Source organism: Trichoplusia ni, chromosome 3 (genome assembly GCF_003590095.1).
Source record: "Trichoplusia ni isolate ovarian cell line Hi5 chromosome 3, tn1, whole genome shotgun sequence".
In the NCBI taxonomy this organism is placed as follows: Eukaryota; Metazoa; Arthropoda; class Insecta; order Lepidoptera; family Noctuidae; genus Trichoplusia; species Trichoplusia ni.
Window position 1 is genome coordinate 15,023,420 of NC_039480.1, and position 13,525 is coordinate 15,036,944.

A 13,525-nucleotide genomic window follows, 5' to 3' on the forward strand; every position below is an offset into this window, starting at 1 on the left:
ATTTTCAGGATTAATAAATTATATTCATGAAAAATACATAAACCTAATAAATACATTTTCATCGTTCATTTTCATTTCCCATAATTATTTAAAATTCTACTATTCTTTCATTAAATATTACGAAATGCGTAAATTTTTAGTACTGGCATCACAAAACCTGTTTTTTAATTTGCATTCCCGCCACTTGGAGGAGTTAGTTCGCTTTCGAAAGTTTCACATCCGCAAGAGAGCGGCAAGGCAAGGCGAAGTGAAGTAGGCAAAGAAGTCTCGCGCGCGAACTCGGTACGCTGCAGGCGATGACCGCATTCATATGAGTTTTTATTAAATTGTGTGTGTGCTGTCGTGTTCTCCGTTCCGTTAAGTGTTTACGAAAATGCTGTATAGGTGAACTTTTAGGATATAAAGTGTTGTGATTGTGATTACATTTCTTTAACCCTCTTCTATCTATTACTGTCTCTTAAAAGGTTGTAAAAATGCCTTGCTCAGCGGTAACTTTGTCCATAGCGACCATTACAGCAATCGTGGCTGCTGCTTTAATGGCTATAGCATTCTCGACGGATAACTGGCTTTACATAGAAGTAAAGCGTGCGAGCATACAGGTAAGACAAGATATCAATACTTAATATTCAGTAGATAAAAATATATTTATGAGCCAGGTAAATTATTTTATTTGTTTACTTTAATTCTTTTTTTTTATTAATTTTGTATTTAGAAATAGATATTTGAAAACCAAGAAAAAGTTGTTGCTTTCTTAGTCATATCAGTAACTGTAGTTAAAAAAGTAGTTTTGAAATAAACCGAATCTTTCAAAGTTAAGTTTTTAGTATCAACGGCGAAGTCGCAAGGTCGATCGCAACGTACCTAAACGTCAAACTTAAGAAACTTGCGAGAACAGCTGCAACTAACACCTTCAACAAAACATTTGATTAACATCTTGGAACTTTATTACTGTCGATTGTTTAACACCGAGCTCCAGCAAACACAATCTTCATCATCAATAAATCTTTCAACTTACGACATTTCCCTTGTTTTATTCTTTAATATGTCGGTAGTAGGTACTAAGTAGCGTAAAGAATGGACTCAAAACCGCGACACGTATTCTTTCGAGTCCTTGCCGATACACCGTTAGATCAGACACGTTACGCATAAATATGCACGTATTAATGGCACGAACAAATGTGTAAGTAACTGTACTATTCCGTGAGCTACTCCTGTGCACCCAGACGTGGAGATAAAGAAACCACAACCGATAACCAGACACGACGGACGTACAAAAAAGAGTTTTTCGAGGTATCATAATTTATAACAATTATAATACTAATTTATGTTACGGTATTCCGTCATTATATGAATATGCTTGAGGATATATCTACATTATTATCCTTTTGAATTGAAATTTAATTGAATTATCCTTTGATGGACTTTACCTACACTTTTTCAAAGAGTAATTATGTCGACAGATTCAAAGGTCGACTCGAAACCTCAAAATTCTTTACAGATGGAGTACTTAGAAGAAATACTGTTTACATTGATAAATTGATTAGTGTAGTCAAAAAGTCGTCAACACATACAAAAACTTATGTAGAGTCCAAACATTTTCAGAAAGCGCATAATTCGCAAAAACTGGAACATCTCACGGTTAATTTGCTTGTTATGTACGTCAGAGTTTTTGTGTCGACAAGTTCTGGTTTCTTTTCTCAAGTCGGGGCCATTTTTTTCTCGATTCCGAACCAACTTGTATCGTTGCACTGCCTTCTACCTGCCGAAGAGGACGGCTTATTTTTTTGCTCCTCTTTTCTGTAATAGGGGTGGGTTCAAACGATGCGCTTAGGCAGGTTTGTACGTGACCATTTGCTGGTTACCATTTGACTTTATCTTACTCTGATGTTTTTGTATGTTTTTTGCTTCAGCATCTTATAAGCTCAATGCTAAACAAGTCTTACGTTGGTTAAAAATACACATTTCAAGCCGTACCAACCTGTCATTGAAAACTCGGTAATTTATGTTTTTCTTGATACTTCACTAGTGTGTGCATTCATTGGAACATGGTTTCCTCATACGTTTTATCGCATTGTGCAACCGTAAAAGACAAAACGGAACTTTATTTGTTTTATTTATTTTCTATTTGACCGTCAATCATACTGATTTAAAACCTATCAACTGTTTCCCCTCTTTAAATAAACATTTTTCGTTATTGTGCAATTTGATAATACAATGCGGCCAATCAAATGACTGCCTGGAACATATGGAAATAAATTGTAGAGGATAAATAAGAAACCTTAATAAATTAAAGTATAATACTTATAAAACCATTATAAGTATACTTAATTAAAACGAGTAGTAAACAGCGGAAATGTAATGTTCAACACAGCACCGATACCTACTTTTCTCTCTATCATCGAAGCTTTTAGAAGTGGGATTAATTGACCATAATGCCATTGTATCTTAGTGATATTAAACACGTGTACAGAATGTATTCGTTATCCACATATACAAGTCTATTAGATGTAAAGACAAACAGTGGAAAGCTTGGGAGAAATCGATCGAGAAAGTGACGAAATCTATGTGAACATCTCAGTTCTGAACATGAATAAGACGACCACTAAGCTCTGTGATTAGAGGGATAACGTTCACACGGATTAAGTATTAAAACCAACGATTATAATCGCTGATGAGGTACATATTTAGGATCCTTGTAGATAATTTATGCGTAAAAGTTCTTAAGTACCTATTACACACATATCATACATACCTACATCAATTCATCCAAGTGTGTGTATTATATTCGAAAAGAAGTGACAGAGGGCTATGCTGTAGATTGTTGCACCGTTCCTTCTTCACAACTAGAGAGAACTAAAGAAGCGCTAAAGTGTGGACTTTAAAAGGTGCTGTCTATGTAGTATCATTATTTCACCTTCAAACTGTGCTACTTTGTGGCCTTACTTGAATAAATGCATTTGATTTGATGTCAATAGTTTTTAACCAGTAAGTCGTGTACAAGTGACAAGTTGTTAGCCATACGACTATCACGAAATAGAAAACAAGTACATAAATACGATGTTCGTGACGTTGTTGCACTGCTAAAGAAAATATTTAGTACTTAGCATAGTGATCTAAAGTCACGAGGGAAAAGTTTAACGATTTACTACAAATTGTGTCTGATGAGAATAAATTGTAATCGATCTTTATGTCCGCAAGTACTCTTCGTGGCTGAATAGTAGTGTAGTAATTTCTATTGCTTTTAGACTCCTGTCTAGATTTTACTACTCTTTACGACTATTCAGTGACTGAGCGAGCATTATTCGAGATGTAAAGCAGTACTTATCATTAAACAATATAAGCTACTAGATATGCAACCCACCCTTATCTCCTCAAGTTACCAAATGAAATACCTACTGGAAAGAAGTACGCAATTTTTTTACACCTATTCTAAAACGTCGACCTGCTGGATTTAAGTAAATGTGTGAACGAATAAGAACTTATAGTTACTGAGAATTTTTACTTCAGTCGTGAGTTCATAACTTTAACATAAATGGTCATATGCGCAGACTTTCTTGCAGACTTGCCGATACTCCACCTTGTCAGCACACAAGTTATGCAAGGCCAAAGAAAGTGGTTTATGTAAATATGTTAATATTCTGCTATTGAGGTGCGAGATGGTTTTATGTAATAGCAGTGTTTTTCAGAAATTAAACAGACTTTCTAGCATTTGATTAGATGACGCGCTCAATTATGGAATTAATAACACTTATTATGTTGAAACTAGTGAGCAACGTAACTTTAAAAAATGATTGAAATGAAAAAAAGAAGTTATATCAAAAGTCTAGTGCGTACTAAGTAAAGCACGTTGACTTTAAATGGCTAGTAAAACAAGCAAATAAATCTGTAATCTTGTCTAACTGTTGCTTTAATGCAAGAAAAAAGTACATTTCCGGAAGAGGCCATAGAGAGTTTGTTTATTGCTTTACCTGGCGAGGGCCCGGATGTTGGGTGGGCTTATCCCGTCAAACACCACGCTGTAAAAACCTGTTAATGATATTTACCTGTGCATCTAGCAGAAGTCATCTTTACTGGAAATTATTATTAATAACACCAGCCTGTTTCTATTTCACTGCAGGAGTTACGCAGCCAATGAACTTGCTATATGGGAAAACATTGTGAATAATTATTCCATTCGGCTGGCTTTTATTATTATATTACAAGGAAAATTTAATTAATATAAAAAAAATTAAAACTCTTTTTACGTCATTATTTATTTATGAACCCTGAATTAATCAAATCGATCACTCATTACCGTTTGACCATGCTAACAAAATCCTGTTAAAATAAAATTATAAAAATAACGTTTAAAAGGCACAAAACAGATACTTCGTTGTCAAACAAAAGCTGCTGAAAAGGTGACGAAAATTCGTAAATACTAGTATCAACAGAACATCGACAATGGGTGATTATCGCGGCAACCCGCTTTCCTGCACGGCGCCCATTTCTCACGACTTCCGACTACAATTCTTTTATACTATTCCGCTTTCTTGGTTTCATAGAAAAGTCAATTGAAAGTTCACTTATGTGTGTTCAGTTACGTGTTTGTTGTATGAACATAATTATCTATAAATATCGACGTTACAATGTTCTTGCATACTTATTATTGCCTGGATAGCTATTGGTTAGATGAAACTTTACAATTTCCATTGGAAACGTTCTCTATTATAGTTATTTTCTAGAACGAACCCAGCCCATACAGATAGTATCAACAATTTTTTCTTGAATAAAACTTAAAAATAAAATACTATTGTCACTGTTTTTAGTTACTTTAATCTGTTTACGAAAGCTATGAAACTACTTGCTCAAGCCATGCACGGATATTGCATAGTCAGGCGTGATTGCTGCTTCTAATAATCGGTTTAATCAACAATAATCGCAGTTTCCTAGCGCTAAGGGTCCTCCCCTTAAGAAATTGCACATACGTAATCAAAGACTAAGAAGATAAGCTCGATTTAAAAACAGGAATCATAATTAATTGCTTCCATTTAAAAGTATTCGTAACGGATTGTGTCAACTTGTCTCTTATGTCACGTAATTTGTATGTCACTTGATTTTCTGGTATATTACGTATGACATGTAGAGTATTCTAGAGCCTGTGAACGGATGGCTGCACGGAAAACTGCCACTGCCGCATACTTAAAAAAAGATGGTAATTCATTACATACCTCCTTATTTGTATGACCTCTTAAGCATATTATGTAAAATACAAAATTATGTTATAAAATAAACAAATATGTATCTAAGAAAGTGTTGATAATCCATCTGGTTCTCAGATCGTTATTACAGCGCCTTTCACAATTCTTTCCATGGTTTATAATTTTCCGGCCTTTCACTGAACTTGAGACTTTTATGATCATGCATAATGGTCAATGTTGACGTACATTGAAAGATTACAAGCTAATTTGATGAATATCTTGTGTATGATGAAAGCAATGAACTTTAAAGCGTGGAATACATAAATGTAATCATAAACCTTGATGAATCGCTGCTGGTGTATGCGTGATATTTATTACAGTTATTTACTGTATCCGATTAAAATTACAGCAATGAAAGCTGTATCAAGAAACAACCTTTAGATATGAATATGTATTCTATGAAAACATTAGTTTCTAATTCATTCCTGTTTTTCCGTTGTACCCACATTAAGATATTTTTTTGCTGTTTAAGCCAATGATAAGCTGGTAAAATCTAACTTATAAGCAAGCAATGTAAGTATAATTAAATTTGGAACGTTGTCTGTTGCACAGTCAAACTGCGTTGTTTCGCACACCATGCTCTCATAATTGTTAAGATATTGTGCCACTGGTGGTTTGTTCATTGATTTTGCAACTATAACTATGGCATAAAGACATTTTTTGCTTTAATTAGTGACATAAGTATGGCACGGTGCGCTAATTTTATGTAGAAGGTACTTATTGGCATGCAATCATGCGTGGCTTACGCAAGTTTTTGCGTTTCTTGAGAGTTCAGCACTGAAGTGAAAAATCTCTAGGTAAGTTATTTGTCTATTAATAAAAACAAATTGATAGTTAATACTTTATTAGCTGCGATCAATCAATTATCAAACCCGTGCTATGTCAAAACAGTAGTTGAAACTTAAAAACCAAAATTCGTCTTTATAATATGTGTGGCAATAGATAATTATTCAGAAAACAATATGGAATCCAGACCAAGATCGGATATAATACGCATGTCCAGTTACACCCTAACACGATGCAACATCAGGAAACGCCCCAACGATCACATTCCATCGCTGAGTGTGTCACGCTATTTACGCCTGTCTTCCGTACTAAAGCAGCAATATATTATAAAGTTAATATTTTGTTTATAGGCTCGATAACTTACGTTTACATTTTTTTTAAATGAATGCATTTTTTACATAGTAAAGTAACATGCTGGAGTTAACCTTTCCACTTTATTAGGATACTTAAGTATTCATATAAAAATAGATCATGTGCTTGCATTTTTCTCTTTCTAATTTCATAATATACATCAAGTTTTAAAGAAGTCCTTTCTGCTTGACTGATTGACTCAAAGGATGTCCATCGAAGCAGAAATAGTCCGTGCCTGAAGTAACAGCAAAGTTTTTTAAAACAAACTTGACTTTGAATCTTTGTATTTAAATAATGGCTGATATTCCAAACAATTGATGAAATAAAATAAATACATCTAACTATTTTGGACCGAAATTTCGCATCGCAAAAGTAAACAAATTATCAAACGAGGTGCTTAAGGTTTTCATATCACTGCTAATGACTTTCCTTTAGCATTATTAGTGGCGATAAGTCCCAGTTTAATCCCTTTATTGTGATTCCTTTCTAATTATCCCTTATTAGCACTAGAATGTCGTTTGCCTGCCCTGTTTAGGACACTTATTGTTCTGTTGCCATTGTTACTTCTTTGGGTAAACGAAGTAACAAAAGGAAGTATCCATTAAAAGTACCTACCACTTAAGAATAATTTGTAAGTAAGTATACATATTTTTCAATGCTAATTAATGTTATCTGTAGAAAGACAAAACAGTCTGAAGTCAACAGTGGAATACCTGTGTATAAAGTAGGTTACATAAAAAAAATATTTAACCATCTGTTTTAATTTTAAATCTTCCAATATTAAGTACTCCAAAAAGGAATAGTGATAACGGTTTTCTTATTTTATATTTCCGATCTTTCCTCAGTTATGTCAATTTATTCTAGTTTAAAAGTTTTTATTTTTTCTGACAGTGTTTATTTACTACGTACATTGCACTATGACCATTTTCTCCATTTTATTTGTTTCTTGCCCTACTTCCGATTTAGTTAATTTCATTATTGAACTGCTTCGGCCTCGGTTACGCGAATTTATAATGCGGTGTGGTAATTTAAGTAAACTGTGACCGGTTCGTGCAATTGTCCTATTTAACTTAAATGTAACGAGCCTTACGGAGAACTCATTTAATGAACCTTTTATCCTTAATTAATTGAATGGAATATTTTTTCGAATGTAAGACTTATGGTCTCCAGATTTAGTTTTAAAAGGTCATGGATTATTTTTACTGGCAAAAAGTGTCCATACTAGATAAATCACACTAATATTATAATGTGAAAGTACCTGAGTGTGAATGTACCTGAATGTGTGCTGGACCGATTTTGATGTTTTTTTTAATTGCTATGACAGTTGATAACTGTCACCTTGGATTAAAACGGCTACTTTTATCCAAAAAGAGGCTAATGTACATTGTCAAAGCAACAACTATTCATTTAGTGTCCATACATCTTAAGGAAGCAATTAAGTAATAAAGTAGTCAATTTTAACTATAAAAAAATGCGCAAAACTTAAACGAATAGTATCATAGAACTCGAAGTTAACGTTTGGAACGTTATGGCTTAATTAATGGGTATAATAGTATCTTTAAATTATGTATCTGATTGTTAACGAACATTAAAGTCAATTTTAAATTAGAATTGCTTATAAACAATTAAATACTTTTTAAGTCACATTTGATAGGTGTAGTTTTCGCATAAATTGAGTCTTTCTTATTTTATGGAGTACTTTTTTAATCTCGGCCATTTTGCGTAGTCTTATACAATAATTTACCATAGATAATCATACAAAAATTGAAAGTAGCGAAATAATTTCAATGGTTTTTACTATTCTTGTAATACAAAACAAAAGAATATACATAGATTCTCTTTACCATACAAAGGCACCACTCCAACTTTAACCAAAGCAACTAGATTTATTTTAAATAATTGCAACTATACTTACTTACATATTAAAATACTAGCTAAGGTATAAGGACATCAAGGAAGGGAATATTATCGCTGTTAGAAGTATTCCTGGCCCAACATTTTGCATGGCCATTGTCCAGTGCGTCCACCTCAGTGAAACTTGCATTTGTTGATCGATGCGCACACGCAACCTAACGAGATCCATTACAATTGAGATATTATTTCGTATTTATTAGATAAGTGCGTGATGTTTTCGTTTAGTATACTTAATTCAATCTGCAATTGAATTAACTGTAAGTTTTTTTAGGTTATAAAATACTGAAATTATGATTTTTTTTATGTTAATATAACCTCTCTTATAACTCACGTAACTTGATTTCTAAATTGTATATTGTCTACGGATTTTAATATGAAACAACTTTTACAATATAATGTTCAAAATATTCAGAAATACAAGTTTTATGATTAAATTTTGTTATAACTCTCAATTTATTTATGTAAAATGTAGAATTTACATAAAGTCTGAACTTTAGACGGGTAATGAACAGTCATTTTATAGTTTTTACACTTCGAAGATACCTTACAAATGTTTTCAAACTTCAACTTTTAGAAGGAAGTTGAGGTATTAAAGAATTGATACATAACATTTAATATCGGATCTGAAGGCATTTTTATACCGCAAGCAAACCCAGCATCGCTACATAAAATTGTAATTGTAATTATGAGTAAAACGAAGACTCAAAAAGACATGAGTGATACTTTTCTATTACGTCCATAATTTCATTGTTTTCGTCGGTTTCCACTTTAGAGTTCTTAAAAAAAGACATAGAAGAGTTCTACTTTCAGAATAAATAATTTCATTCCATTCCACTGTATTGCGAACTTCTTTCACATACACCGACTTTTCATTTTTTTTTAATAAAAGAAAAATATTATTTAAAATTAATTGTCATTCGTAGAACTAGTAATTTCCAGGTTATTAAACAAAAGGTATTCGCATTATGCTAATAATAAACATTACTCGTTTACAAAGCTGGCCAGTTAGTTGCAAAACAAGGAAAAGTGAACGCACTAAGAATCTAGACCAGAGATAATACGTTACAGGATTTGTAATCGCTTGAGGAGGGACAAGACGGCGTAAATTGTTTAATCAAATTTATATTACAGTTGAAACTGTTAGATCAATACTTACCGTATAACTAGGGATACCTCGCGGATTAACTTGCTTGGTTTGCCTTTCAATCCTAGTATAATAAATACAATGTATAGTTAAAAAATGTCTATAATTGGAGAAAATCATTAGTCACCAAAAAGAGAAAGCGATTCCCAATATCCGACAAAATGGCTTTGTATAAAAAAAAATACACTTACTTAGTGGAAAAGGTATGTGGTAGGTACGGAAATGAAGGTATGTGTTTTAACTAATACATACATATAAGTGTTTCAAATTATGATCTAATTATAACTCACTCAAAAAAAATCGTGTTAAAACGTTTATAAGTACAAAAAGATTGTAAGTATATCAGTAACAACGACATAGGATCCCGGACAGGTGTCCATCTATTTTAGTAACGCGATGCCTCACGACGTACTCACAACTTACTGGAAAAGTAATAAACAGAGATATTCTCCATAACTATTAAAAGTAGTTCTAGTCTTCTAGATCAGACTTTTTATTGTAAAACTGTATGTTATTTGATGTGATATCTCGAGATCCTTCTTTCTAATGATACTTATCTTGGTATTCGTTTTTCATTTAATGATTTACAGTGTTTTTGCTTAGCTTCTTACGAGTGTTCGCTTAAATTATAACAAATGCAAAATTAAGCATTTTCCGGTATTTGAGAATATGATTTTGGTATCATATAACTTTGATGTAATGTATTATCTAAATAAATTGTGATATCAATTAACATTCGATCAGGAAGTATTTCTGTCTGTCTGTCTAGAAGTCTTAGGTCAATTTGTATTATACAAGAGACATTATAATATAAACTAAGACAATCATATTCATATTTTCTGGTCTAGTAAGTATGAATACTCTTATTATGCAGTTCGTCTTTCAAGATCTAGGATACCAAATTTTATGTAATAATGGAATGTGTTTTTCCTGATTATTGCATTTTGATGAAGTATTTTTATATTTATTATCTAGTAGCGAGTTTGTTTACTGCCAATTCTTCTAGGATTTTTGGAGGCTGACAATCTTTAGTTAGTAAACTTTGTTGTGTTTAGGTTTTTGGTCAATACACATTTAGAACATCATCTTTACAGCATTGTTTAGTCTTATACGACTGTGGTAGAACAATTTTTTCTCTAAGAATTTTAAATATCTTACATTTATATTTCTATCTTATTTTAAATACATTTTGATTGCAGACGTGGTTAGTAAAAACCGTCAATTATATCGGCTGGTACTTTGTGTAGTAATGTTGTTTGCTCAAGGTTAGCGAGTTCGATGCCGACGTAGCATCTGCCCTGACGAATAAATTCAATGTTTTGTTCGCCGTGGGAATGTAATTATAATATACATTATAATATGTAGAAGATTTAAGTACTGTAGAGCTTCTTACAACTTCGCTATCGCGCCAGTTAATACAGTTAATCAAAAACTTTTTCAATTTACGACCCGTAGCTCAGAAATTCGTTACTATGTCTACGGAATACCAGACACGTTCTTAAAATTTCTAGACTGTTTCCATAAGTAAATTAGTACTGTTGCTATTGTTTCTAATGTGTAAAATAAACAAAAAAAATATTTAATTTATTTCTCGCATACTAGTAAATTTGCTTTAAATGTTAATTGGACATGATGTAGCTTATATAGCTGCATCGTAGTCTTTCTTTCTAGCATCTTTTGAAATAAATTTTATTTTCTTCTTCATCGATGACCATTGGTTTTCAATATATCAAGAAAATCATTTAATTAACGTGAAATCATAACATCATCGGTATTTCCCGGCTGCTATTCGGCTTTTGACCTCGTCACGCTATAATGCTTATGATAAAAGATGATCAACTTTAAATAATCTAAGCAAGGTTATTTGAGGTTATTCCATGCTTCCGGCGAACACCTGATCGGGACGTGTTTCGTTGGTTTCTATTCCACATGATAAGTTGATATCTTCCTTTGAGCAAAGTGTTCCATTGCTGGGATCATTCTATCCTGGTCTACGACAAACAGGATTTTTAAATCATTCGAATAGATCCTAATTTACTTTGGCAAAGGACACATATTCTGTTTTCAAAACTGTTCATTGCCAAAATAAGTCAATTTTAATTTAGATTCACGGGATCGCCTTCGCATGCACTACTCGACTCCGGCGCGAGTGTGAATCCACCACCTACCTAGCTATGTATGCACGTACGTAAGGTGCACGGGCTATACCTAACTATGTTTGTACGTCTGGTGCTCGGCATTGCAAGGTGAACAAGCCGGGCGCGGTACATGACCCGCGTCCTGCGCAAAAACCTCTCCGATCCAGCTGGGAACGTATTATAGCTATAAGTATTAGTTGTTCTTGATGGTAGTGAAATTTCAATGCTGTGTGTATTATTTTAAGGTTAATTTTAGCTTGATTATGAACAAAGGGTAGAACAGTTTCCTTTGTTTCAGTTTTGATGACGTTTATCTGACATTATAACACGCTATGTATGAGAAAAATACACATTTACGTCTTTTAACGTACAAAAGCCACATCAATTATTTTATTATAGAGATAAATGAACAAAACATCAAGAGTATCATAAAATCATCGTAAAAACTCAGTGTCATATAAGTTTCGTCTCGCTTACTCGGTTTTCACTATTCATTAGTGGTAACGTTCAAAAGAGGAAGCCTACATCCACGCCACCATCTCTAGCCGCTTACAGTTGACCGGTTTTTACGTGAAATCATTGGGTACGCCAATCGTACCACATTCCGTACGTGCCCGATCATACATTGACGTATGCATCGCGCATTCGTTTGCGCGCCTCGCCAAGCGAAACTGTATACATTAGCATTCGAAACTAGACAACCTTTTTTGATACTAATCGTAGGTCCGCACTTCATATTAATTGAAAATTACTAGTGCGTATAATGACACGATTACATGTATCAGGTAGACAACTGTTTTGCAATACAAAAGATATCAACGAGCATCGAATGTTGGTGGAAAATGATTTCGTATGATAAACTGTCTTCTAAGAAATAGCTGCGTATTTAAGAACAATTAGACGATAATTAATCTGTCATATTTAATACACTGTAATCTGAAAAATGGAATTTCGATCTTCATAAATCTTATCTTGTCAGATTCAATCAATCTAAGTGGATTGATTGAATCTGACAAGATACGATTTCGTCATGATAGCGTCAAAGTATAATTTTCACTTAATGTTCATTCTAATGTTGTTTTATGCAAGAAACTCGCTAAAATTATGATTTGTAATGATCAGTTTGGAGTAAGGAAGCTGTTAAGCGAAAGTTGGCAGACAATGCTCGTCGCTTCGTGGGTCATAATTATTGAGCTCCGGTAGTCCGGTCTTAAAGAGGCGAAAGTGACCGATGACCATGAGGGAGCGGCAACGCCAAAGAGTCGTAGAGTTTCGCACTACTCTAATGTTATTAAGAATTTGTTAATTGTAGGTTGGAAATTTTAGTATCAGTAAAAAAATGGATCGAAAAGAACAGGGTTATTGTGTAAAACGGGTACACAAAGAACAGGGTAATGTGTGCTTTAAATATGTTTTTGGAATTAAAAGAAAAATATATATTTTTTAATTAAAGTAGGTTGTTTTCCAGGCTCTTTTAAAACGTTACAGTATTGACTTTAGGTGTATGGTTCCAAAATTTCATTCTTTTTCATTTATTGGTTGGTGATTAATTGTTCTTCATAACGTACAATACTTACTAAAGCGTAGTATCAGAAACACCTCTTTGTTCTGATTTATTGTGCTCTAAAAATAACAAAATACCAGGAAAATACATGAACAGAGTTTAATTTATATGTTCTTGTAATGTTATCTGTTTGACGTTCTACTATTAGACACAGGTTGTCCTTATAACTTGTGTGATATGTATGTTTACCGGCATTGGTGCTAATGAATAACTGAAATAATATGCTTCATTAAATTCTTCTAAACTAAGTTATTTTGTATTAATATTGATATGTTTTTCGTACATTTATATCAGTGAATCAGTGTGTGCCTATTTTGTAGGTCTGATAATAACTATTTTTATATTCCTATTCTTACTTTTTTATTTTCTAGAACTTATTTATCTGAGATAT

At 33.0% G+C, this 13,525-nt stretch overlaps 1 protein-coding gene across 2 annotated transcripts in view; it reads left to right on the plus strand.

The window, feature by feature from the left end:
- The first annotated feature begins 115 nt into the window (after positions 1-115).
- Positions 116-13,525, plus strand: part of LOC113492088 — a 48,815-nt gene continuing 35,405 nt past the window's right edge. The window contains exon 1 of one of the 2 annotated variants that reach the window (XM_026869386.1): positions 116-599. In XM_026869386.1, coding sequence (XP_026725187.1) covers positions 474-599 — 126 coding nt within the window. In that variant the 5' untranslated portion in view covers positions 116-473. The remainder of the gene's footprint in view (positions 600-13,525) is intronic. The other variant, XM_026869385.1, reaches the window with a different exon arrangement.